Here is a 27723-nt window from a genome sequence, read left to right on the forward strand (position 1 = left end):
ACTTCATTAACACCTCCAACTTTAAACACACCCACACTTCCTTCCTTCTACCCAAGCAATCAAGCTTCTTCAAAACAGCAGAATAGCAGCTATGAATCTAGATGTAAGGTTGGGGCGGGTAAGATCATTTAACAAACTTAGAAAAGCAGATGAGAATCAATGAAGGAGTATTGCTGAGAAACTGCAAAACAGTGTCAAATACTAGTTTAAAAAATAACAGATTTTGCGGTGGCTTGTATGCATAATAGCCCCAAACTGCAAACAACCCAGGAATCCATCAAAAGGACAAAAAGCAAATAAGTTGTGATGTATTCATAGAATGGAATGCTACAAAAGCAGTAAAAAAAAAGATGAACTACTGATGCCTGCCACAACACAGATACATCTCACAGGCATGATGTATTTTAAAAGCTAGTCCCAGTTCTGCGAAATGCCTACTCTCTGACTCCATTTATAAGAAGTTCAAAGTCAAGAAAAACTAACTGATGTGGTAGAAGTCAGCAGTGGTTACTTAGGGGGTGGCTACTCACTAGAAAAGGGCTGAAAGGAATCTTCAGGGGTGCTGGCAGTGTTCTGTACACTGAACTGGATGGTAGCTACATATACACATGAGGTTAGTGGGCTGAAAATAGTAAGTAGAGACCCCCTCCACCATAAAAAAAATCAACTAAGAAGCAAAAGAGTATTATAGGTAATAACCAAAAAAATAGAAATATATGCTCTTCATAACCATAATCCTAAGGTATCAAGAAAATATCGAACTACATTTTATACTATTTTTTCATTTAGACATGCAGAGAGAAATACTCAATATATCCATTAAGAAATCAAGTCAACTCAGTGGTTGAAGAATTATATCTAGGTTGAATTAAATCTAATTAAATATTGCTGTGGAGAACCAAAAGTTTTTTAACTGTAAATCAATGCTATTCTTCTTAACAGCTATATTTATACTATGCACTTCAAGTGGCAAGAATAAAAGACTATAATGCAATCTCTTCCAAAATATTATCAAACTTAAAAATTATTATCAAGCTTTATTAATTCTGACTGGCCTACTTTCTAACTAGGAAGTTCAACAGAATAGTAACATGTGATAAAGCACCAGATTATTATATCTGCCATATGCTGATACTCTTGTAGAATGCAGTTAAGTATAAAATACAACAGTACTGTACTATTACATACCCCAAATAACACAATTTTATTTCTGTAAATAAAAAAGTATTTTATTCATAAAAATGCATTTTTTATAAACAAAAATGAATTACTAGAAAAACAGAAGGTAAAAAACATATTAAATACAAGCCCAAATTCTTCTAATATTCGATTCCACACACATAAAAATATCCTATTACATTATTACCAAAGTCTCTAAAATCTTGCTCTCAATTGCTATACTTAACTGGAACAAAAACTTCACAGATTGACACTAATTCATAGGCCACACTTGGAGACACAATACTTTAGATATATCAAATTATCTGGCATCTGTGACTGCAAAGATTCATATTTTACCATCTTGAGCTGTTTCTAGCTAAGTCCTATTTTTTAAAGAATTACAAACATTTGCTCCTGGGACTAGAAGTAACTAACTTCATTTCTCAGTGCCAAACTTCAGTAATTTTAAACTCAGGTATGGCAAAAAAAAAAAGCAACATTTATTCTATTTTTGGCCTTTGCATTTAAATCAATGCAAACTCTCTTTTACATCAACAGTGTTCCATGGATCCTTACTTGCATTATATGAAATGTGTGCACTTATTCTATTTCAAGACCTTATGCTATAAACTTTGAGAATGGCACTGTTATAGAGGAATATCAATATAAAGAGCTCTGTACAACTAAATTATCACTGTATATCAATGTTCCTGTGACTCACAGACCACAGATACAAGCCTTTCTTCTAAAGGAAGTATATGGTTGCTATTAGATTACAGGTTGAGAAGAAAAGTAGCACACTCTCCATGTTAGAAAATTATCTCCATCTCTCCCTACCCACCTCAAATAACAGAATACCTAACATAATCCTTGCACTAGAAAGAAAGGTGATAGTACTGGGTTCAAAGTAATTCTTCCAATTTGCTAAATCACTTAATATACAATCTTTAGTGCAATATGTAATTGAAACAAATATCTATTTCATGGAGTAAGTCTATGGACAGTCCTACAGTTATTGAAGATTCTGCCCAAGGGGAGACCCTCCTAAAGCTTGTCCACAATGAAGTCAAATTCACAAGCTTACATTTAAAAAGTGAAGCCATTACCTTCCAAATCAGACATTCAAGGTATATGCAACAATACTAAAATCACTACCTAACTTACAAGTGGAAGAATAATACAGCACTTGAAATTAACAACACAGCATGCAATCAGCAAAATTATTTCACATCTTTATTACATGTCAAGCGCCACATAATATTTAGATAATGTAACTAAGTCAAGGATTTTGAGAAACACAGAGAAACTTTTAGAACTTAAAGAAAAAAAAAGAACACAAGTTTTTTTCAAAAGATCTTCAACACAATCACCTGGTAAGTTTGAGATGAGGATGAAGACATCATCCATTCATGTACAGACAGTATTTACATAGTGCCTCTAGGACACAGCCACTTGGTTTCTCTAGTAGTGTTGCTGCATTAGCAACCTTGTCCACTATCTCTGCTGGCAAATCCCTAGGACAAAGAGGTTCCTTTTTGCTGTGGCAACCAACTCCTGATTATCAGGAAAACTTCTCTCTCAACTCCTCAGGACTCAAACTCCTCAACGGTAGCCCTGAGTTCTAACTACAGGACCGTCATCTGATTATAAAGCCTATCTTCCACGAGTGGCAGAGGTTCTCACATAGAAGTGATTCACATTCACAATGTCTGAGACATTTTGGTTTCCACAATTAATTTCATGGAGGTGGAGGTATTACTGGCAACTAGTAGGCAGAAGCCAGGGATGCTGCTGAGTGTCCTACAATACACAGGACAGCCCCCACAACAAAATGTCGAAAATGTCACTGTTGAGCAACCCAGATCTACCGGATTATTTGCACCCACTCTAAAATGACTATTTACCAGGTCTTCTTTTTTTCAGAAACAATTATACCAAGATATTTCTGGCAAGGGCATGACTGAATGAATTTATCATATCACTCTTATATTTACCTGAAAGGAATATAGGATGTATTTCCACACATTAATATTCTATATGCTTCTTCTGGAGTCCTCCCCAAATATATAACCTACATATGAAAAGAAAAGAAAAAGGCAATTTATTTCTAAATGAAGATATAGTGCTGTCACTGCAAAGTGACCTCTCCAATTACCTGAGCCTGGGTCTCTAGCTTTCCCAAGGATCCTGAGAGTCCCCGTCAGTGAATCCCTTTTTTGTTTCAATCTGCCATAGCTAGTTTCTGTTGCTTGCAGGAAGAACACTCAGCAACAAATTCACAACAACCTTTTGTAGTAACAAGTATAGAATTTTTAAAACAGATTTTCTAAACCAAGATGTTAGACTGAGCACATGCTTGTACCTCATCTCTTTTATGAAAAGCCGCTGAAATGATCATAAAGAAGTGTGGGGGGGGGGTCAGGGTTGGGAGATGGATTGAGACTGGGGAAAAGGTGGAAAAGAACATAAAGGCAGAGCAAGTTTATTAACTCCATCCATTTAGATTTAACTACTTACAATACTGTACAAGTTTCCTATAAAACTGCATTTGCCTCCTATTCTCATTGGCTTCTTTCATCCTCAGAACTACATTATGCTTCCATTTTTATCTGGTAGAATTACTTCAAGTAGATGCTTTAGCATTTCAGGTCCATTACTGGTAGGTATTCCTCACATTTCTGATAATTTCTTGTTTTCTGCCCTGAATTTATGGACTATGTATATGATTTTTGGTGGGTAGTTCTTTTCTCTCAATAATTTATACGTGTTGTTCCACTGTCTTCTCAGTTGTAGTGTTGCAGAAGGATTTTACTAGCCTCATACTCTCCTTCTGTTCCTTACAAGTCACTGGTTCTAAAAAAACTACTGGCCTCCCTCTAAATAAGTCATCTTCAATCTCCAATTAAGTTTGCCTGGGATTATCTGACCCACATGCTATCTGAAGGCACAAGTCTTTTTCCAACTCAGAATCTTCCTGCAGGGCAGGGCATTTTCAGCTCATATATAGGGGAGGGGAGGTGGCCACAAGCATTAGATTTGGCACATATATTATGATACAAATTAGAGTCAGTGCTAAAGCTTACTTTGGGATAATATACTTTAAATGTTGACTGGTAAAAATAAATCATTAAAAAAGTTAATTATAAACTTTTAATCTCTACTACATACATATATGAGCTGTTTCTTCAATGTAATGTGAGCTGTCTCAAGTGAGGACCCACATTGTGGGTTTCATTTGACTCCTGGTTCATAGATTATATATTATATATACTGTGGTTCAATGTTTAATTCACTGAACCTAAATCTACTTGTTAATGGTTAGAAAATGTTTAAATCCTAAATTTAAAAAATCATTGGATTAAAACAAATTACAAAATCACAGATCCAGCAAGGATCTTTGAAACTTAGAGAAGGGTATATTCCAAAACTAGTCATAAGAGTTAACTCAGCTTCCAGAGGGCATTTTACCAATTTTCTGTTTTAAGAATCACAAATGGAAAATTTTCCCAATGTCTAGGCTGTTTCTCAATATGGTTTCATCCCATTTACTCTAAAAAAAATGCTCAACTTTAATTAACTATACAGAATCTTCCAATATTTATCTCTTAACATTTCTTTATCTATAGGAAGATACAAATCCACAAAAAAAGTACCACAAAGAACAATCAATTCCAAGAATAAAGAAATACTTTGTTACCGAGTATCAAACAAATTTTCAAGTACAAGTATTTCTGACTCATATACAATTGCAATTTATCATGAATTAGCCACAAGATAATCATTTATAATCTCACTCATCATACTTGTCTATACATTATCTTTTAAGCATCAACCTATCAACTGACTTTTTATTTTATTACTATTCATTTGGAAAGACAGCATAACAATTCTTTCAGGAAAAATTTAAAACTTTTTAAAAAACAAATCCCTCTTTCCAAATCTCCTCATTGTCTTCTAGTCTCCAACATGCTTCCTTTTTTATCTAAGGCTTACTACATAACATCAGTAAAGTATTTTCTTTTCTCCATTCTATTTTAGGACTTACTAGCAGACAACTCCCCTCCAAACACCACCCCTGAAACCAAAAGAACAAAACCAAATAAAAAACACTTTGAGGCAAATGAGAGTGAAAACAGGTTTGATTCAATTGTGTTTGAGTATATATGTGTATATATACATAATTTAAGTAAATGAAATCCAGAGACCTCTTTCAGATTTTCCATAAATTTCTAATAAAACCTTCTCTCAAATTATAGTAATTTTTCCTTAAGCACCACATTAAAGAAAATTCCTCTTACTCAAGATTGCAGTTCTTTGGTTTCTTTAATTACTAAAATTGCAATAGTATTATTTCCTTACTTTCAAAACACAGTCGCTAATACATTAAATAATTCTGGGTTAGCCTTGGAACATAAGTTCAATTCAAAGAACACAAGAGCAGTATAACATTTCCTCCTATGGGGGAATAAAACCTAAATCCCTAGCCATGAACTTTAAAAACAAAAAAAAAATGTTATTTTTGAAATCTAGTTGGGGGATGCTTGTACATAATGTACTTAAACAGGTAATACTGGGTATAATGAGATAAGCTGAAAGAAATTTATAGACTCAGAATAAGCCTATTTATATAATGCTATAGTCTGAATGTTTGTGTGCCCCACCTTGCAAATTCTTATGTTGAAATCCTAACCCCAAAAGGTGATGTGATGCTATTAGTAGATGGGGCCTTTGGGAGATGGTTAGCCATAAAGGTGGAGCCATCATGAATGGGATTAGTGCCTTCTAAAAGAAGCTCCAGAGAGATCCTCAGCCCCTTCCACCACGTGAGAGGCCTCACCAGTCCATGCTGACATTCTGATCCCGGAAGTTCCAGCCTCCAGAACTGTGAGAAATACATTTCTGTTTATAAGCCTCCCAGTCTCTGGTACTTTGTTATGGCTACTCAGAAGAACTAAGACACAGAACTATTAAGGAAATATCTGCTAGCAATCTATCATTTTTAACTGTACACTCACGTATCTTCCCACATCAAAAGGCCTTGCCAAATGAAATTATTCTAAATTTGTTTTTTAAGAAAAACCCTATAAATGGCTCCTCTATTAACACAGATCCTCAAATTAGTAAACTCTAACTCAATGCAATTTTATGATCTATCACTGTGTTCCTGGCAATTTGGAAGCTAGGTCCTTCTCAAATTCCTTTGGTATATTTTCATGAGAAGCTTTGTACAAATATAGAATGCTCACTCTAAATCCACACTGCCATCCAAAAATAGGAAGCAACAAATGAGGAACAAGAGAGATATTAAACAGCTGTGGTAGCCAGCTTCCAAAACAGTCCCAGTGATGCTCACCTCCTGGTACTTCTACCCTTGCATGGCCCCCTCCCACATTGATTGGGCACCTATGTATAAACAATGCATAAAAGGCAGAGTGTGACTTCTGAGGCATAAATGATGCTGTGGCTCCAGCATTGGATTCCTCACTCCAGGTACCTCAAGGTGTCATTCAGTGACGGTACTTGGGCAGCTGTGTGGCAAGGAACTAAGGCCATGTGCCAATAACCAGCGCTAATTGACAGGAGTGTGAAGAGACCCCGTTAGCAGTGCACCCTCCAGCCCCGGGCTAGCCTTTAGATGACTGTAGTCCAGGGGGGTAATTTGTCAGGCAGCAATAATATGGTAACACAATCAACAGTAAGAAATGATCAGTTCAGTTTGTTAAAAGTGTATAAATAAAAAAATAGGTGACAAGTGCAGAGATGTAAAGATAAGCAAGTCTTGTGGCTTAGAAAGCATTAGGAAGGAGAGCTTGTTGCCACCTCTCTCTTTCTCTCTGAAGAAGCAAACAGCAATCTCACAGGATGAATAAAATATTGGGGCAGAAATACTTGAGAAGTCAATAGTGCTTTTCAAAGTCATGATCTTTTTTGCTGAATAAAATCAAAGCCATTTCTAGGACTTCCACCACCCCATTTTTTAAATTACCATCTGCCTGCCTCAGTCCCTGTGAGAACTTCTAACCTTGGACTACTGATCTGTGTTGCAAAACCTGGGAGGGGCTGGGCTCAATCGGTGATGAATTAATTAGTGGACTGAAAGAAAAGAATCACAGACTGATCAGTTTCAATCCTGACCACTCAGGCCTCAAATAATAACGCCCAATCACTTAGACACATGCTTCTTATTTCTATTCTTACACAGAGCATTTTGAAGCTTAAGCTATGTACTTATTGGTCTTTGGTACAGTTCTAAAAACCAAAACATTACACAAATCATCCTAAGAATGAAGAATAACAAAGAGTACTTAAACTCCACAACAAATGTGGCAGCCCAATAAACCAGTAAGTCATTTTCAAGTATTTTTCTTTTTTTTTAATGTTTATCTATTATTGGGAGACAGAGAGAAACAGAGTGTGAGCGGGGGAGGCACAGAGAGAGAGGGAGACACAGAATCTGAAGCAGGTTCCAGGCTCTGAGCTGTCAGCACAGAACCCGACGTGGGGCTCAAACTCACAACCTGAGATCACGACCTGAGTCAGCCACTTAACCGACTGAGCCACCCAGGTACCCCCATTTTCAAGTATTTTTCATGGAGAAATGTCACAATGTTTCCAGTATTAACTTACATGCGCATCAACCAGATGACACGGTCTTTCCTATGCCAAGACTTGAATGATCTTTTTTAAAGAAATCACTCTCTTCAGATTAATACTGAAATGTTTATGAAAGATGGAAATAAGCTTACGGAAATAGCTTATTGAGCAGGGAAAGACTATATACAATACAGTTTTACATGATAAGATAAATAAATTTCACAGCTCCTGCACAAATACAGAAATATGAAAAAAAAAAACCTAAACCATTTTTAGAAAAAATCAGATGGTCTTATATTTCAACAGTTTTCACTTTTTAATTATTTTTATTTATATAACAGTAGGCTAGTATAATGATTCTCAGTTTAGATAAAGGGAAACTGGAAGTTTGGAGTAGCAATCATATCTACCAAAGCCATACAGCTAATAAACGTGAGGGAGGGGCGCCTGGGTGGCTCAGTCAGTTAAGGGTCCGACTCTAGATTTCAGCTCTAGTCATGATCTCAGGATTTGTGAGATCCAGCCCTGTGTAGGGCTCCATGCTGACAGGGCAGAGCCTGCTTGGGATTCACTCTCTTTCTCAAAATAAATAAATAAACTTTTTTTTTTTTTTTTAATGTGAGGGAATGGGTTCTAGGTATTAAGTGTACATGGTTATACTATGTGAGTAGTAGGGATTTTTTTTTTTAAACAAAGCAAAAATCTTGATTTTTTTTTTTACATGAAACCTCCTAATTTTTAAACATGGCAAAAACAAACTACTATTATTTAAAAATAAATACTGTTAGTTACACAAAGCCAGCAGGCCACTACTCTCCCACTTCTCCAACTGGTCACCCAAAATCACACTGCTTGCTATGGATGGAAGAAGGCCCTTCCCTTATTTATAGATGAGAAACCATACTATCTAAAACAAGTATTAGGGGTGCCTGGGTGGCTCAGTCGGTTAAGCAGCCGATTTCAGCTCAGGTCATGATCTCGCAGTCTGTGAGTTTGAGCCACGTGGGGCTCTGTGCTGACAGCTCAGAGCCTGAAGCCTGCTTCTGTTTGTGTCTCCCCCTCTCTCTGCCCCTCCCCCGTTCACGCTCTGTCTCTCTCTGCCTTTCAAAAATAAATGTTAAACAAAAATTTTTTTAATAAAAAAATAAAATAAGTATTAAAACAAGGACAGGATCCAAAAAATTCCAGACAGCTTAAAAGATCTACAATCAAAGCTCGTAACAGTCAGAGTCATTTCTCTTTACCTTTTCCCCAAACTAATACCACCTAGCAAGTATCATGGGCAGCTGAAATACCAGCAGTCAGGCTCACTAGGGTGAAAAAGGAAGAAGTAGTAAGGCTGTGAACTGTGATGCCTACAGCCACCTCTACCACCTGGCCTGTTCCTCCAGCCCATCCTATCCCCTTTTGGGCACACCTCACACTAACCTGGTTCCTGGTTGCTATTTACAGCTGCCTGTTGCTGTTGGCCCTACTTTTCACTGACACCCTGGAAGGGTGTTTGCCCAGGGCTGAGTATTGCCCAGGGCCAAGACCCTGGCCATCCCACCTGATTTTATCCTCCAGTCTTTGCTGCCCCATTTAGATGGCTATTTGCTGAACTGGATTCTTACCTACAGCTCCCAGATCCTCTCCTCTGTGCTCCCTTTGTCTTAACTTCTCATCTGATCCCTTCACCCTGCAGCCACCTTAACCTGGTACTGACTACTCCGGGTCCAAAATAATTAATTCCTTCAGGAAAAGGAGACTACAAGTTCAAAAGATCATCATTAAATAACAAATTAAGTCCCTGAGCTCTTATTCTAATTGTTGAAGTAATCTCAAATTCAATACAATTTAGGATTCTACTCACAGATTGCTGAATTAATCAATTCCCAGAATTTAATTAGTATAATTTTCAATGTAAATGTTAACAATTTACAAGGTAAGTCATTATAAAGTTTATAAAAATTGCTTAGAAATAAAAAATAATAATACAGAGGGATAAATTTTGAACAGGAAATCTATATGTTAGCACAATTAGCTCCACCAAAGTAATCTATTAAACATTAAAGGAAAGCATATTTGCAAGCTATGTACCAAGAGTTTGCTTCTGTCATTTATCTTATACTCAGAACGCCTTAACCACAAAAACCACAAAAACTATTAGAAACAATGGTTAATTTCCCACGCTAGCCCTCAAAAGTACATTTAACCTATGGAAGAGCTAAATACTATGTATCTGCAGGAAAACAGAATTGCTGCTGGGGCAATAAGATAAAATGGTAACTTTCTTGTTTTTTAATATAAAAAGCAGATTTAAGATATGATAATGGTGGACAGGAGCAGGGGGAAAAAAGAAAAAGAAGACATTTTATTCAATGTTTAATTTGTGCCAGATATTCTACCTAAACTGAAATTAAAAGCCAGCTCAGTGGCCTCTTCAAAAAACTATTTTGCAACTAGAAATTGATGTTTATACCTACTAGTATTACACACTATCACTTCCATTACAAAGCATACACATAAAAAATTAAATAGACGAAGATAAAGTGACAGTTATTTCTTAAATGATTATATACAGTAATTGTGTTTTAAAGAACTTCTTCACAAAAAAATAATAAAATAAAGAACTTCTTCACTAAAATATTAATAAATTTAACAGCTAATGCTTCATTTTTTAAGTGTTTTTAAATGCCTAGTTGTGAGTTCGGCTATTTCTTTTCTTCTATTTATTACTTTTTTTAGTTAAAAAATATTTACAGAAGTATATTTTACAATCAATAAAAACATAATTTTAAATGTACAAGTCAATGGATTTTAACAACTGTCTACACCTATATAACCATGACACAATCCAGAAAGGAAATTCCCATCACCCTCAAAGGTTCTCTTGTGCATCTTCCCAGTTAATCCCAAATGTTTCCCCCTCCCCATAAGTCTGAGACAACCACTGATATGCTTTCTGTCTCTATGGAATAGAATAGCTAGCCTTCCAAGAGCTTCATATACATAAAATCATGCACAGCTGTTTCAATTCTTGATTTTAATGGGTGCTTTAACTAAAACAGATACTTTACTGTGGTAAGTATATGTAAATGCAGAAACGATTACACTCATTCTTTCAACCCATCCAGCCAATGATGGACATTTGGTTAGTAAATTCCCAACTTACCAAATGCTAATCAGATATTATTAAAAACTAATGGAGGAGTGCTGCACATTTGAAAACATGCTTAGCAAATAAGCCCAAAATCCACTGAAACTTTACTTAGATGATTTTAAAGCAGGTTATAAAATTTTGTTTTGTGGCTATCACTAGAACACTTGACTTTGAAAACTGTGTGCTTAAATGGAAAAACATTCATTCTGCCTTTTCAGTAGGAAACTGGTTTCAGGATAACCAACAATCTTAACTGGAAGAAAGGAAGTTCAATTTCCATGAAAGAAAGCCAACTAATAAATGAAGGATGAATGAAATAATTAGGAATTATGGTTATACTGAAATCATAATAAATTGATTGAGGCAAGTACTGTAATTGTTGTTTAAAACACTAGCTGCATGGTTGATGGGGAACTGAACATACAAATAGTTTCAAAATAACACCATCTGAATCCATTAAGTCATAAAGGAGAAAAATCATACGTTGAAGGAATTTGATGATTAGCCCCTAATCCAAAGGACATTTTTAGCATCCTGAATGGTAATTTAGGTATTATATCATATGTTTCCTGATATGATGCAACATATTCTACTAATGCACAAGCCTACAGATTTAACTTCCAGTTCTGAAGACATACAGAGAATGGAGAAAAACAGTTAAAACATACCACAAGGAAGAAACCAGAGAAATTCAAAAGGTAGAACATTCCATAAGAGGTCTGGTCTCTTCCATAAATCAGTGTTAGCAAAAAGGTACCATGAATGTGTCAGTGAGGTTAAGGGCACAACAATCATACACAATGTGTGGTCCTGGATTACATATTGCTTTGGACATTTTGGATTGATGGAGGAAATATGAATATACTCCAGGTATAGAGATGATGCAGTATGTACTAAAATGGAACAATGAGCCACTGACTGAAAAAAAATAGGTGATAAAACTGTACTAGTGAACATAAAACATATAGTATATTACACACACATATATGCACATGTCCTGTTTTTTTTTTTTTTAATTTTTTTTTAACGTTTATTTATTTTTGAGACAGAGAGAGACAGAGCATGAATGGGGGAGGGTCAGAGAGAGGGAGACACAGAATCCGAAACAGGCTCCAGGCTCTGAGCTGTCAGCACAGAGCCCGACGCGGGACTCAAACTCACAGACCGCGAGATCATGACCTGAGCCGAAGTCGGCCGCTCAACCAACTGAGCCACCCAGGCGCCCCTGCACATGTCCTGTTTTTATAAATATAAAAGGTTTTTATTTTTTATTTTTAAGGAAGATTTTCTAAATTTCTCAAGGGTACACAGGTTTTGTACATGACATTTTTCACAAAATGACAAAAGTTTCAAACTTTTATTTTCAAAATACTCTTATGAATTTATTTGTTTTGAAAGGCACTTTCACTTAAAACTTCACCTTTACTTGAAATAACAGGCTATATATACCACCCGTCTCCAAATCTGGCTAGGTAATAAGGAATCACAGACTTATCACAACAGGGTAAACTTACCACTTCATAAAATGATGTAATGCACTTATCTTTCACATTCCTCAAGTCTTCTACGCTGAGTGGTATACAAGATTTTTCTTTTTTTTTTTAATTTGCTTTAATTAAAATTTTAAAGTTTATTCATTTTGAGAGAGAGCACCAAGTGGGGAAGGGGCAGAGAGAGAGAGAGAGGTAGAGAGAGAGAATCCCAAATAGGCTCTGCATCTATAGCACAGAGCCCCATGCAGGGCTCAAACCCACACACAAAATTGTGAGATCCTGACCTGAGCTGAAACCAAGAGTTGGATGCTTAACCAAGCACCTTAAGATGGTTACTTTCACCATAATTTGTTACCAAAGCTCCTACCATTTCAGATGATTGTGAATCCATTTACCAGGCCACACAAAGTGCATTACTTGGAAATATGCACATTGAAGACAAATGAATAGTTAAGCCAATAATCTCACTTCTTCTGCCACATGTGACACTTGACCATCTGACAAAAGGGAGCATGAGCATATCAATCCTGTTTTAAGTATCTGAGTTATTTTGAGTACTTATAAAACTAACCTCCTCTGTTTTTAAGACAAAAAGATAATAGAAGTACTGCCACTTTATTCTCAAGCCTCCTCCACACTCTGTATTAGGTCCTTCTGAATGTGTAAAGATGAAGGGGACATCCCCTTCAGAATCCCAGAGTGTAAAAGGATGGATCAAGAGTCAGTCCATTTGGAACATTTCCTCCCTGAAACTTCTTCCTCTAGACTTTCTGTTTTAACATTACCACACCACCTTCCAGGTCAACCATTAAAAAGCCTTACAATCTCCAAAATTCCTCAATAACTCCAAAAAAAGGTTATCAAGGCTGCAGATTGATTTTTTAGGGAACTCTCATTCTTTCTACAAATCTTTCATCAGAGGATTTAACAGACTTCAACCAGATCAAATCTCTATTTACTTACCTTTGATGTTTCATCTTTTAAGGTATCCATGTTATACCTCGATCCTCTTTTGCTACTATTAATAAATTTCCTTTTCTTAGAAGGTTTTCTCCTATTTCTCTACCTAGCATCATTTGAACTCCAAGCTCCCACTTTAGCCAGCCAGTCATGGCTGCAAGGACTTTCACTATAGCCAAGAGCTGTGATCCTCCTGCCAAGCTGGCTTCTAACTGAGCAAAGGAATGAACTCAAGTCCATGTCCAAATTGCTTACCTGGCACTTTCCTAACCAATCAAATCAGTGTTAATCTGAGAGCATAAAATCCTGGAAGGATTTCTAACTCCAAATATGTTAAAAATAGAAAAATACACTTTTACATGCCAAAATAAACCATAAACAAAGTCAAAAGGCCAACACCAAACTTAAAACAAATATGACAACAAATTTTTGGTAAATTTGCCGAGGTCATTTTTTTTTTTCACTAGCAGTAACACACAACAGCAATAAGATTATTAAAAAGAGATTTCTTATTTATAAAATTATCAAGTGTTTTGTTTTTAACAAAACCCTTGGTTTCCACCATGATCACAGCCACCTTCTCTGGAGGGTCTTCACACTGAAGACATCATGTCTGGCTCCCCAAGACCCCCCACCCCCCAACTTGGGGACATCTCACCTGACCAGAAACAAATGAGTGCACCAAGAACAGTCCAGGCAGAACTCGGTATGTTCTAGGCAAGCGCACATTCTCTGAAATGGAATGGCTTCAGCCACCCAGATTTTCTCCTGGGCAGTGCAAAGACTTTTACTATCACACCAAGGGCCATTTCTCCAGCATCTCCTCTTAACACTGTACAAACCCCAAGAATTCTGGCTACATCCCTCTTTCTGTAAAGCTGTCATGATTTATCCTGTAATCCATGGGGTTCCTATCCCCAGTGATTGGCTAAGTAATGGGACCAAATGCCCCTGTTAAAAGAGCCACCTCCCTATTCTTTTTCTTGAGAACTTGCATAGGCTTTTTTTTACCCCTAAGAATTTTTGCTGTGAAGCACAATAAACACCAGGAAAGATGGAAAAACAAACAACTAAACAAAAGCACCATATTTTGGTAAGCTTAAGAAGTCAAATTTTAATAGACATCATCTACAACCTGTGTTTCATATATTCGGAGATGATAAAACTATCCCAAAAACATTTCTATCAACTATTTCTGTGAGCACAAGAGGAAAAACAAAAGCAAAAAAGGCCTTAATCACTGTTGTTAATGATTTACCTTTAACAGAAAAGGAAATCACTAAATTTTTAGGTGCAATGTTAGCTAGTACCACCAACTTCTGGTCTAATCACTGTACATTCTAAATTATTAAACAATATACCAGAAAATAACTTTCAAAGGGAGGAAAGCATGACAGAATCAAGTAGCAAGCTGAGGGAAGAAAGAACTTATCTAAAGAACTTCAAAGACAATCCCTTTATGGTGGATGGGAGTAGAAAACACATTCAACTTGCTCTTCTCCAGTGAACAGAACAGCTAGTAGCTTCCATACCAACAAACAAAAAGATAAGGGACACACCACTCTGGAGGAGCTCTCGGCATACTCTGGAAAACTTGCTGCTAAGATACTCCTGCAGATAAATGCACCAGGCAGTGATAAAATGGGACTAAAAAAATAAAGCTCTTCCTTGATGCTTATAAATAAATGAAATTTATAACTCTTGTGTAAATACTGGCTATTCCAAACACAGTTTGCAATGATTCAAACAGACCTCTCAATGTCCTGTGTAACCTTCGCAGTATGCACCCATTTTCCTCATGCAAGATGTTTTGATAATAGAGAGAATCCTAAGAATAGATCTAAGAATCATACCTCAGTTAGGAAAAAAATTGCCTATATTCAAATTATAAAGCACTCTTACTTCATATGATGCACTTTGCTGTTTTTCTAGAAAAAAAAAACAATTATTAATCCTGACTCCACTTTTACAACTTCACTAAACGGACCATGGGTTTATAAAAACACAGCTTTGGGGGCATTATTAAGTGCAAAACACAGAAAAGGGGTTTCACAGTAGTTGATCAATTTTTTTAAAAAATAGACTTTTTAAAGAGTAGTTTTAGGTTCAAAACAGCAAAACTGAGTAAAAGGTACAGAAACCTCCCATATACCCCATCCTCCCAAACATGCACAGCCTTTCCAGCTGGTCAAATCTTTAAAAACAAAACATGTTCTTTCTGGAAAGAAATCAAGACGTTATCATAGAAAACGTAATTTCAAAATTCCAACTGCAATTTAAAGTACCACTGCCGTATGCATTTTCACTAATATGTTAGGAAATCAGTTTAATACTTACCATATAACATCCAATAAGGAAAGCAGCATTTGCTTGTTTTCTCTGATCAGAGCCAGTAAAATGAATAATTTTCTTCCTCATCATTGTGATGGACTGCATAAAGATAAACAGCTGTTAGTATTTCTCTTTAATTTCAAGTTTCCTAAAACTTTACTTTGTGATGAAGATATAAATTCCAAATCTTAACAACATATAAGCATTTGTATTAGCAAGAACTTTAAAATAGTTAACTCTAATACTCAAAAATACCATGTACCTTCCCATAATAGACATATTCTTGGATTAAAATGAATGTACAATTAAGGAGTGAGGAAGAGACATGAACAGGTATATGCTTAGAGTACATGCTCTGAAAGAATACATACGATGCTAGAAAAGGCACTGGGAGGGGAGGGGACTTTCCTTTCCTTTCCCCATTTTTGTTTTTAACATCTATTCCCAAAACCTTTACATTAAAATAAAAGGGTGGGGCGCCTGGGTGGTTTAGTCAGTTGAGCGTCTGACTTCGGGCTCAGCTCAGGTCAAGATCTTGCAGTTCGAGAGTTCAAGCCGCGCGTTGGGCTCTGTGCTGACAGCTCGGAGTCTGGAACCTGCTTCAGATTCTGTGTCTCCCCCTCTCTGCCCCTTCCCCACTCGTGCTCTGTCTCTCAAAAATGAATAAACGTTAGGGGCGCCTGGGTGGCTCAGTTGGTTAAGCGTCGGACTTCAGCTCAGGTCACGATCTCGCGGTCCGTGAGTTCGAGCCCCCCCGTCGGACTCTGGGTTGATGGCTCAGAGCCTGCAGCCTGCTTCCGATTCTGTGTCTCCCTCTCTCTCTGCCCCTCCCCCGTTCATGCTCTGTCTCTCTCTGTCTCAAAAATAAATAAACGTTTAAAAAAAAAAATTAAAAAAAAAATGAATAAACGTTAAAAAACATTTTTTTAATAAAAGGGTAAATAAAAACAGGCAAAAATAATTCTGTTACAAATCAGGATAGTGAATGAGGTAACAGGGCAGAGAAGGGGTGGAACAGAGATAACAGAGCGTAAGTGGGCTCTTGTGTGGCGTTGCTAACATTCTGTTCTTGATTTGATGACTTAGATGATTACCTACATATACTCACAGTTTGTGAAAATTCATTGATCTGAACCTCAAGATCTGTACCTATTTCTGTACATACATTATACTTCAATTCTGTAAATACATTATACTTTTCATTTAAAAGGATATGGAATTTAAAAACCAAAAAAAGCATATGATTAGTTAGGACCTCCTCACCTGTATTTCACTAACGTGAGCAGAAACAGATTCAGGTAAGCATAAGGAAAAGGATATACTGAGTTCAAAAAGCACATATTTCTTGGCTTCTGTGAGTCAGTGATGAATGTGTACATATTTTGTTTACATAGAGTAAGAGATCCAAGTTGATTTTAAAAACAAAAACAAAACCCAACCAGCCATAGAGCAACATAAGCACAAGACACTGAAATTCAAACTCTATACATGTTTTTATCACTAATTGAGTAGGCAGTAATGTTCCTACCAGGTTGGATGGTCAATACCCTGAAAGTTGGTTCTAGTAAATGATAAAAAGTTTAAAAAAAAAAAAAAAAAAGGACTAATATACCAATATATTCTTGGTTGACTGAAGGATAAAAGGCTGTAGATAGAGGAATACACGGGGGAAAAAAAGTCTTTCAAAATTAGAGCAAAGAAACTCAAGCAGGGGGAGAGGAAATTATTTTTAGCTTCCTAGCCCTGTATGAACAAAAGACCTGCCACTGGCAAGTGGAAAAAAGGAGGAGGGTGTGGACATAAATATACAAGGCCATAAATGCTTATATTCCTATTCAAGAGAAAAATAAAGCCCAGAAAAAAAGAGTTTCCATCTCTACATAAATCTGTAGGGCATACTATATAATACAAAAAGAAAAGGCACATTGCCATTTTGCAGATTAGTAACTCCTCTGGTAGGTATTTCCAACAGTTATGATGGGGAATTTTAGGTTTGAGACTCAAGGGGAAAAAAAATCTGCCTTAATCACTCATAAATTTTTAATACAATTTAATTTTTAGTTGAAAATAAATTTTATTTCTTCTGTGTAATAGTATGGTAAGTAATCACCTGGATAACATTGTTTTTAAAAAAGTAACGGCCCCTAAATGCAGCACTTTCTACGTGAGAATTTACAGTGACTAATTTGGAATTGCTAGCAGTACACAGACACTTTTTATTATATGTAACCATAAGTCAAAGTTTTTTAAATAAAGGAATGGGGTCTGAGTTCAAACTAATATTAATATTCTTTGCAACTCTCATATACAGCCTTAAAGAGATGCTGTTTGCCCCTGCCTTCCCTGCTCCTTAATAGTATGTACAAAGGGTGAGGGTGAAAAGTCACAAGTAGTAGTACAATATCACGGGACATTAAAGATAGAATGGAAGTAAGATGATGCAATTTTCTTCACTAGTTTGCTAGCATTCTCTGTCAAAGTGAAGGCAGAAAGGTCATTGTTTGACCAAAGCAAGGGAAGTTTAAGTTTCTCTTGCTGGGTTTCAGTTCCATTAGAACAGACAGTAAGAGGTTTCACTTTAATAACCAATTTCCACTTTGGCTTTTCAAGTATTTAGTCATTACCAATTCAAACCAGAACCAAACGACTCAATCAGTCTTAAACCATTCAGTCAAAACTCTGGAAAATAAACATATACACTATGACTATATAAAACAATAAGCCACATGTATGTCTTAAGCACCACTGCAGTGAGAAACAAGACTTTTTTTTTTTTTTTTTTTTTTTTTTAATAAAAAACAGAGGTATGTTTTCCTTACTTTTCCCTCCCCATGATCAGGCTAACAATGATTACCTAAGTCAAATCTTAAGTAAAAAAGATTTTACCTTTAATTTCTTATTTATCTTGCAACAATATCTGTAAACCATTGCCAGATTGAGTGGTCCAAAATCTGCGTAGAAGCTTTAAAAATGAAAAACAAAAACATATATATATATACATTCTAGATGCTCTAATATAAATGCCTTTTTGGAACTACAAGATCCAATTAAGACAAGAAAGAGTATACTAAATTTTTACTGATCATACAACTTAATACTAGTGGTATTCTGGTAAATAATGCTTATTAAAAAAACATGGCAAGTGTGACAATGGTTAAATCTAGCCTCGATAACATCTGAAAATACCTGTTGAATAAAAAAGCTGTTTTTCCACATGTTTCTACTGGCAAAAACACAGCATCTTAGTAGCATATTAGCTTAATCTCAATATACCTTAAACTATTAGAATTTCAAATGTAAATTATTAAATTTAGGAAGGTTCTTTCATTTTGATTTTTTCCTAAAGATCTATTTTATTACCAAGAGTTTAAAAAAAAAGCATTCTCCAATTATCAACAGATTAGTAATTTTCCAAGGCTATTCTACTTATAAACATACCTTTAGATTATTCAAAATAAAAAAAAATGTTACTAACAATCTTTTAAAAACCAATACTTACTTCTCATATTCAAGTTCATTATCTATGCTGAAATAATGTACATTTGATGAACTCTTTGGTCTGCTGTAGAGAATGGCAAAACAAAGGCGATCTGAAATGGAAAAATTGCAATGTTCCTTCCTTCAGGTTATTAAAAAACGTTTCACGTATCATGATGCAACTCTTTTCAGATGAAGTCAAATTTTTATTTTTCCCATGCATGGTAAGGGTAATGGGCAATTTCAAAATGTTTTGCTATTCTGGCAGGTGATAATAAATAAGCCACATTTTTAAAGGAGAAATTGCTTTTAACCATAAATTTCAATAGCAGTAAGTAATTTTTCACATAGCAACATGGCTAGATTTTTAGAGGAACCTCTCATTACAAAACTTTAGTACCCATGGGCTAAGAAATTTCAGCAACTGGAGGCATGCATTTGATAATTAGGCATCAACCTAGATTACTTGTGTTTTGTTTCACTAGGTTTTCAAGTCATCCTAAAAAGTTATTTCAATAGGAAACTGCACTTTTTAAAACAGAAACTAAAGAACGCCATCAAAAAATGCTGCTAAATTAATGTTTATGGCTATAGAACACAACAAAACAAACCATGTTTATCCAACTGTTCTTAGGGATCGCTTCTTTTTTGATTCGGAATCACTACTGTCATAGTGATTGTTACAATTAGACAAATTACCATTACAACAGAAGCAATGAGAGGTTTCTCCAAGAGGAGTGTGAGATGAACTTGTGTTGCATAAATGCAGTTAGGCTGCTGTGAAGTTTAGCAAGAATGGTAAGGAGTAGTAATGCTCAGAGGCTCCACCCTTTCTCCATTCCTCACCCCCCAAAAAAGTTGCCTAAAAACCATCAGTGAAGCAGTCACCTGCAATACCTCTTAGTAGTAATAAGTAGTGCTAGGAGAATACTCGCACTCAGATTGTGGCAAAATCAAGCACAGCCTTCAAAATAGTAAAATATAAAGAACGCCAGCTGGCATCCTTTCCCCAAATGGGAATCTAAACAATTTCTGTCTACAATTCAACTCACACAATCGCTGTATTTACTTCCTTGCAAACTCAACTGAAATGTCTTGCAACCACAAACACTCAAACGGATGCCGGAGTTTATTCCTTTCCAACCACAAATGAACCTTGATCCCCGTGCACAGAATGACCTGGGATTTTGCTCCCTTGGGTGAGGAGACGCAACTACTCTACCAGCCAGGGGTGTAAGGACACCGGGTTCCCAACTGCACGTGTCCGTGTGGATTCGCCCCAAAGCAAGACCGTGCCTGGGGACAAGGAGTCCGGGGAGGCCACCCACGCCCGTGAGACAGCAACAGCCCGGCCCGAAGTGGAAGGGCAGCCCTTTGCCGGCAATTGACGCCTCCTCACCTCCCCTAGACCCCCCGCCCCGCGGCACCGCCTGATGCTGAGTACCGGGTGTCTCGGCGGCGCCGGCGACAGACAAGCCCCGCACTCACCTTTGATCACCTCGGCCACCAGAGGGGTCCCTGCGCCCTCCCGGCTCATGACTCCAAAGCATCTGGAAGGCGGGGCGGAGGGAAGAACCGGGTGGCCAGAGAACAACCAGCCCGGGAGAGAGGAGGCGCAGCAACCACACCCCCGAAGTTTGAAAAAACAGAAAGTTTAAAGGGCCGCGCCCAAGCGCAGGGCACAGCAACGCCCCTCGGCCACCCACCACACCACAAACGCGGGCGAGCCAACCCCGGAAGTTCAAAACTTCTCAAAAGGCCCCAAACAGAGTGGCGAAAGAGTGGGGTGCGGAAACGAGCCCCAGCCGCCGGGGCTGAGCCTCGGCCCGCCTTGGGGCCGCCTGGCGGTCTTCCGCAGCGCCAGGCCTGGCCGGGCCACACTAATGCACTTGAAGTTGGGGAGTGCAGCAAAACACCGCAGAAGCGGACACAGGCCTCATAAAAGCAAGCGGCTCCAAAAGCCATTAAAAGGACTTGTCAGAAGAGAAGGACTCGTTGGCTGACCTGCCCAGCTATGCGGGGTATTCCCACAGCCGCCACAGCCAAGCACTCAGCCCTCCTCGCCGCTGCCGCTAGGGGGCACTGTTACCGGACAGGGCCAAGCCGGGAGGCGGGGGTCCAAGGCCGGGCGGCGGCCAGGCGGGGGCGGGTGGAGGCTTTCGACTTCTTAGTCCACTCAGCTCCTGGGCCACTTCGGGTCGAGACCCGCTGGGTGCCAGGCTCGCAGGAATGCTGACGTCTCATCTATTTGGGCTCTCCAAAACTGCTCAGGATTTAAAGGTAAGCCTAAAACTGAGGCCATGTGTTCCTTTAAAGGTCCTAGATTTCTCCTCCAAAAAGCATTAGGATGGTTGAAAAACAAAAATTCAGGCACAATACTTAAGCATCCATTTAAAGTATTTTCTAAATCTATGTTCCTGTGTTAGTCTCAAGTGATAAAAAATTTACGATACAGTATGAGTATGTGCATATGTATATGCACATACACACTAGGATCATGGGTGATTTTGATGATTTTCATTTCCTCCTGTTATTTTCCCAAGTTTCCTACAGGCAAGTATTATTTTATCTGTGAAAAAATTTGCAATGACTCCCGTAAAGAGAAAGGCAATACAGGAACTACTCTACTCTTTCCCCCAAGTCACTTATAGTCCTAATACAATATATACATTATATCACAATATATACATCTTTGCATCAAAAGTAAGCCTGCATACCTCCTAACCTTATCCTAAAATTTCCAAAAGGATCAAAGACTTTAAATGTAGAAACAAAATAATGAATTATTTCTGTACTCTCCAATTGGGCCTTTTTAAATGAAACAAAAACTAAAAGCCATAAGAGAATGTATTAAATTGATACACATTTTTTTTTTAATTTTTTTTTTAACGTTTATTTTTTTATTTTTGAGACAGAGAGAGACAGAGCATGAACGGGGGAGGGGCAGAGAGAGAGGGAGACACAGAATCGGAAGCAGGCTCCAGGCTCTGAGCCATCAGCCCAGAGCCCGACGCGGGGCTCGAACTCATGGACCATGAGATCGTGACCTGAGCTGAAGTCAGACGCTTAACCGACTGAGCCACCCAGGCGCCCCGATACACATTTTTAAAATGGTGTTCATAGGACACCTGGGTGGCTCAGTCTGTTGAGTGTCTGACTTCGGCTCAGGTCATAATCTAGAGGTTTGTGAGTTTGGGCTAGCTGCTGTCAGCCTGTCAGTGCAGAGCCTGCTTCAGATCCTCTATCCCTCTCTCTCTCTGCCCCTCCCCTGCTTGCACTCTCCCCCCAAAAAATAAATATTAAAATGATAATAATAGTAAAATAAAAAAGTCTTCATGGAAAATAAACACATAAAGTCAAGACATAAGCTCGAAAATATTTTTAAATTCATCTCAGTCTGATATTGAACTTCAAAATACAAAAAATGCAAACTGAAACCACAAGGTACTATTTTTCCTTGGCAAAAATCAGGAGTCTGATAAAGCATTGTTTGTGAGGCTCTGGAGAAACATCCACCCTCTCAGGTTGCCTGTGAGTAGGAATATAAACTGGGATAACCTCCTTGAAGGGCAAGAAAGGGCAATTTGGCAGAAATTTCCAAGACTGAAAGCTGGCAAGACTGCCAAGACAGGCTGCTAAATATTACCATTTATACCATTTATTTGAATGTGTGTAAAGTATATGTACACATTTGTATGACTGTATATGGCACATTGCATAGCTAATCTCTGGAAGGATATACAAAAAACTGGTAGTAGTGAATGCGTTTTACAAGAGGAAACTGAGTGTCCGGAAATACAGAAAGATAAGTGAGATTTGTGCCTTTTCATAACTTTCAAATTTTGTACCATACATTTACCTATTCAAAATGAAGAAGGTTTTGAAAAGTGAACTTGCAGGCTAACAGTGTTTCTCCAAAGCTGACTCTTCGTCAAGACATGAAGCATACTGTAAGCATAGTATAAGGCAACCTGGAAAAGTCCTTCGTGCACATTTAAAAAAAAAAGAACTGGTAGGGGGCACCTGGGTGGCTCAAACGGTTAAGGTTAAGCCTCTGACTTTGGCTCAAGTGATGCGTTGGGCTGTGTGCTGAGAGCTTAGAGCTTGGAGCCTAAAGCCTGCAGCCTGGAGCCTGCTTCAGATTCTGTGTCTCCCTCTCTTCTGCCCCTACCCCGCTTGCACTCTGTCTCTCTCTCTCTCTCTCAAAAATAAACATCAAAAAAATTAAAAAATAAAATAAAAGAGAGAACTGGTAACTTATTTGATTTCTACCTATATATCTTGCAATCCAATTTCTTTTAACAAACCCAAACAAAACTGGGAATACCTAGAAGGAAGAGGGAAGAGGTTTTTACACATTACAAGGGGCGGGGGGGAATCACTGGGGTATACAGCTGGCTCAGCTGGAAGAGCATGCAACTCTTGATCTCGGGGTTGTTAGAGCCCCACATTGGGTGTAGAAATTACTTAAATAAAAACAAATATTATTTTTAAAAAATCACTGATTTTTGATGTCCAATTACCTTTCCATAATGTATTCTCAATATTCTATTGTTAGACTAATATTGCAATAAACTGCTGTGGAGATGAGTGTGGGGATGAGAGCTATTTATCAGAAGCCTCGAGCTAGAAGCCGGAATCTTTTACAAAGTTCATGATTCAATGTATAATCCTGTAAACCCATGTATCTTCCACTTAATGTTTCTGTTGTCAAAAACAGAACACTGAAGATTTAAAGTAATAAACATTCTTGCCTATATATGCCTGTCACATAATGTTGCCTCTCTTGCTTCTTTGAAAAGGGCACAGTAAAAGGAAATGAAATCTCACCATTTAAAAATGTTAACAAAAACGTTCAACATCCTCATGCCCAAGTTGTCTGTTTTGATTTGTTTTGAGTTGTCTGTTTTGATTTGGCTTTTGGGTCTCCAGTTTGCTACTTCTTCCTTTAATAAATACATTAAATAAGTAAAAAGTATTTTCCTACATAACAAATGTAGAAATTTGGGGATAATTAATCAAACAGAGGGGTAATGTTCTAAACCAAGTGAGAAATACATGTAGGAGTCAGGTGGCAATGATAATACAGCATACACTTTTTAACAGAAAGAACTCTACTTGGACCTACAGACACAATCAACTTCCCACTATTTCTCTTTCCCCCTGGAATTTGACTGACTTCACAGAACCTGGCAGAGTAGCTAGAGAAGTGAACAGCTTCCCTATAGGATAAGAGAGCTCACCGCAAGACAAGCAGAAAGGAAGATTCACATCCCTATGGAACAAAAGAGAACAGGTAAAAAACCAGGCTCTACCTGAATAGTGACTGTCCCTTAGAGAGAGGGCCAACAGACATCAGCCTCTCAGCTGTATTAGTCACTCAGTTTTGAAGGGAAGGAGTGACCAAGGGGAGCAGAGGAAGAAATGTTCGCAAAAGTACTGATTTTAAAAAAGAAAACAATGACAGTGAGCAATTATCGACTGTTCAGTGCTAGGTACTGTATTAAAGCTCATAACCTATGAGGTAGATATTACTACTACTATCGGTAGTTTGCAGGAAAGGAAATCTAACCCTAAAGAGGCTAAGTGACTAACCTAAAAGCAAGGTCACAAAGCCTGTTATAAAGTAGAATTAGGACAGGCTATTAGATTGAAGCCTGAGGCTTTTTTAAATCCTTGCCTCAGAGACTTCAGCTGATGTAAAGCAAGAATAATTAAAACAACATGATGTTACCATAGCAATATACAAATATGGACCTGGGCATATATGAAAACTTAGTATGTAATGAAAATGTATTTCAACATGAATAGACACTTCTCTAAAGAAGACATCCAGATGGCCAACAGGCACATGAAAAGATGTTCAACGTCGCTCCTCATCAGGGAAATACAAATCAAAACCACACTCAGATACCACCTCACGCCAGTCAGAGTGGCCAAAATGAAGAAATCCGGAGACTATAGATGCTGGAGAGGATGTGGAGAAACAGGAACCCTCTTGCACTGTTGGTGGGAATGCAAATTGGTGCAGCCGCTCTGGAAAGCAGTGTGGAGGTTCCTCAGAAAATTAAAAATAGACCTACCCTATGACCCAGCAATAGCACTGCTAGGAATTTATCCAAGGGATACAGGAGTACTGATGCATAGGGGCACCTGTACCCCAATGTTTATAGCGGCACTCTCAACAATAGCCAAATTATGGAAAGAGCCTAAATGTCCATCAACTGATGAATGGATAAAGAAATTGTGGTTTATATACACAATGGAATACTACGTGGCAATGAGAAAAAATGAAATATGGCCTTTTGTAGCAACATGGATGGAACTGGAGAGTGTGATGCTAAGTGAAATAAGCCATACAGAGAAAGACAGATACCATATGGTTTCACTCTTATGTGGATCCTGAGAAACATAACAGAAACCCATGGGGGAGGGGAAGGAAAAAAAAAAAAAAAAAGAGGTTAGAGTGGGAGAGAGCCAAAGCATAAGAGACTGTTAAAAACTGAGAACAAACTGAGGGTTGATGGGGGGTGGGAGGGAGGGCAGGGTGGGAGGGAGGGCAGGGTGGGTGATGGGTATTGAGGAGGGCACCTTTTGGGATGAGCACTGGGTGTTGTATGGAAACCAATTTGACAGTAAATTTCATATATTAAAAAATAAAAAATAAAAAAAAAATAAAAAATAAAAAAAAAAAAAAAAAAAAAAAAAAAAGAAAATGTATTTCAAACCAGTAACAAAGAAGGCCTTACTCAATAAGGAGCAGTTATCTCCATGTATGAAAAGAAACTGAGATTTCCATCTCACCTATCATATAGAACAAATACCAGATTAAATAATTTTTTAAAGCTGTCAGGTAACTATAAAAATTATAATGAATAGTTCTACAATTTAAATGGGGAATTTTTAGGGGCGCCTGGGTGGCTCAGTCGGTTAAGCCGCCGACTCCGGCTCAGGTCATGATCTCGCGGTCCGTGAGTTCGAGCCCCGCGTCGGGCTCTGTGCTGACAGCTCGGAGCCTGGAGCCTGTTTCGGATTCTGTGTCTCCCTCTCTCTGACCCTCCCTCGTTCATGCTTTGTCTCTCTTTGTCTCAAAAATAAAAACGTTAAAAAAAAAAATTTTTTTTAAATAAATGGGGAATTTTTAAGCATGACACAAAACTCAAGTCATAGAAGTAAAAAACAAACTTAGAGGAAAATATATAATAAAGGGTTAATCATATAATAAAGGGGTAATCGTCATGACAGAAAAAAAGTACCTACAAAGCAATGTAAGAACCCAATAGAAAATGAAACAGCCAATTCAAAAAAGCTATACAAATGGTCAATAGTATATGAAAGAATCTTCCCAGTGGCTCATCATTAAAAAAAAAAAAAATCCATCATCATGAAACAGATTACAGAAAAAAGTCACATGATTATCTCATTAAATACAGAAAAAGGAATCATTAAAATCAAGTCAGTTCCAATTAGGTCTTTGTATAATGAGCCTAAAGGAGAACTTCTCTAACCTGATAAAGAGTATTCTCCAAATACCTCTAGCAAGTATCATACTTCATGCTTTATTTTGTGAGCATCTCCCTCAAATAAAAAACAAGACAAGGGGTGCCTGGGTGGCTCAGTCTGTTAAGCATCCAACTTTGGCTCAGGTCATGATCTCACCATTTGTTGGGTTCGAGCCCCATGTCAGACTCTGTGCTGACAGCTCAGAGCCTGGAGCCTGCTTCAGATTCTATTTCTCGCTCTCTCTCTCCCCTCCCCCAAACCCCTCCCACCTCAAAAATAAATATTAAAAAAAAAAAAGACAAAAATTCCTATCATTACAATAACCGGAAGTTCTGGCTGATGCCAAGATAAGAAAAAGACATGAGAGAGAAGAATTGGAAAGGAACCAGTTGTCCTTATTTACAGACAATAATTATCTACCTAAAAAATACAAGAGAAATCTGTAAACAACCTATTAATAAAACTTTTGCAAAGTTCCTGGATACAGATGATTAACACACAAAAACCAAGGGTTTTTCTATATACTTGTAATAACCAACTATGAAATATAATAGCATGTGCATATCCTTTATGAGTATATGGCAAGATAAAGCAGGTTTATAACTGGGAAGACTCACTATCACAAAGATGGTGATTACCCTCAAACTAAAGGCAATTCTTACTAAAATCTCAATACAGCCTGACAAGCTGATTCTAAAATTAATCTAGAAGACAGCAGGAACCACGAAGAACTGAACAGGAAGGGGGCCCTCGCCCTACTAAATAGTAAAATTTAAAATAATTTAGGTCCTGTAGTATTGGCACAGATATAATAGACAAAAGGTAAAGATGAGAGCCCACAGAGAAACCACATTTAAAAAAAAAATTTAACATTTATTTATTATTGAGAGACAGAGAGACACAGAGCTTGAGCAGGGGAGGGGCTGAGAGATGGAGAGGCACAGAATCTGAAGGAGGCTCCAGGCTCTGAGCTGCCATCACAGAGCCTGACGCAGGGCTTGAACTCACAAACTGCGAGAAGTCGGACATTTAACCGACTTGGCCACCCAGGCGCCCCGAGAG

At 37.7% G+C, this 27723-nt stretch overlaps 1 protein-coding gene across 15 annotated transcripts in view; it reads right to left on the minus strand.

Annotated features, from left to right (window-relative positions):
• Positions 1-27723, minus strand: part of CDC14B (cell division cycle 14B) — a 114526-nt gene that overhangs the window by 42961 nt on the left and 43842 nt on the right. For 12 of the 15 annotated variants that reach the window (XR_006196119.1, XR_006196118.1, XM_042913952.1 and 9 more), the window contains exons 2-5: positions 19181-19271; positions 18568-18643; positions 15688-15780; positions 3156-3232 (exon numbers count right to left, since the gene is read on the minus strand). Coding sequence is in view for 13 of the 15 variants with exons in the window: in XM_042913952.1 (XP_042769886.1) it covers positions 3156-3232; positions 15688-15780; positions 18568-18643; positions 19181-19271 (337 nt within the window). In the remaining 2 variants the exon portion in view is untranslated. Of the gene's footprint in view, positions 1-3155; positions 3233-15687; positions 15781-18567; positions 18644-19180; positions 19272-20646; positions 21219-27723 lie in introns of those variants that run through there. The other 3 variants (XM_042913958.1, XM_042913954.1, XM_042913947.1) reach the window with 3 other exon arrangements.

The sequence above is a fragment of the Panthera leo genome, chromosome D4 (assembly GCF_018350215.1).
Source record: "Panthera leo isolate Ple1 chromosome D4, P.leo_Ple1_pat1.1, whole genome shotgun sequence".
NCBI classification, from domain to species: Eukaryota; Metazoa; Chordata; class Mammalia; order Carnivora; family Felidae; genus Panthera; species Panthera leo.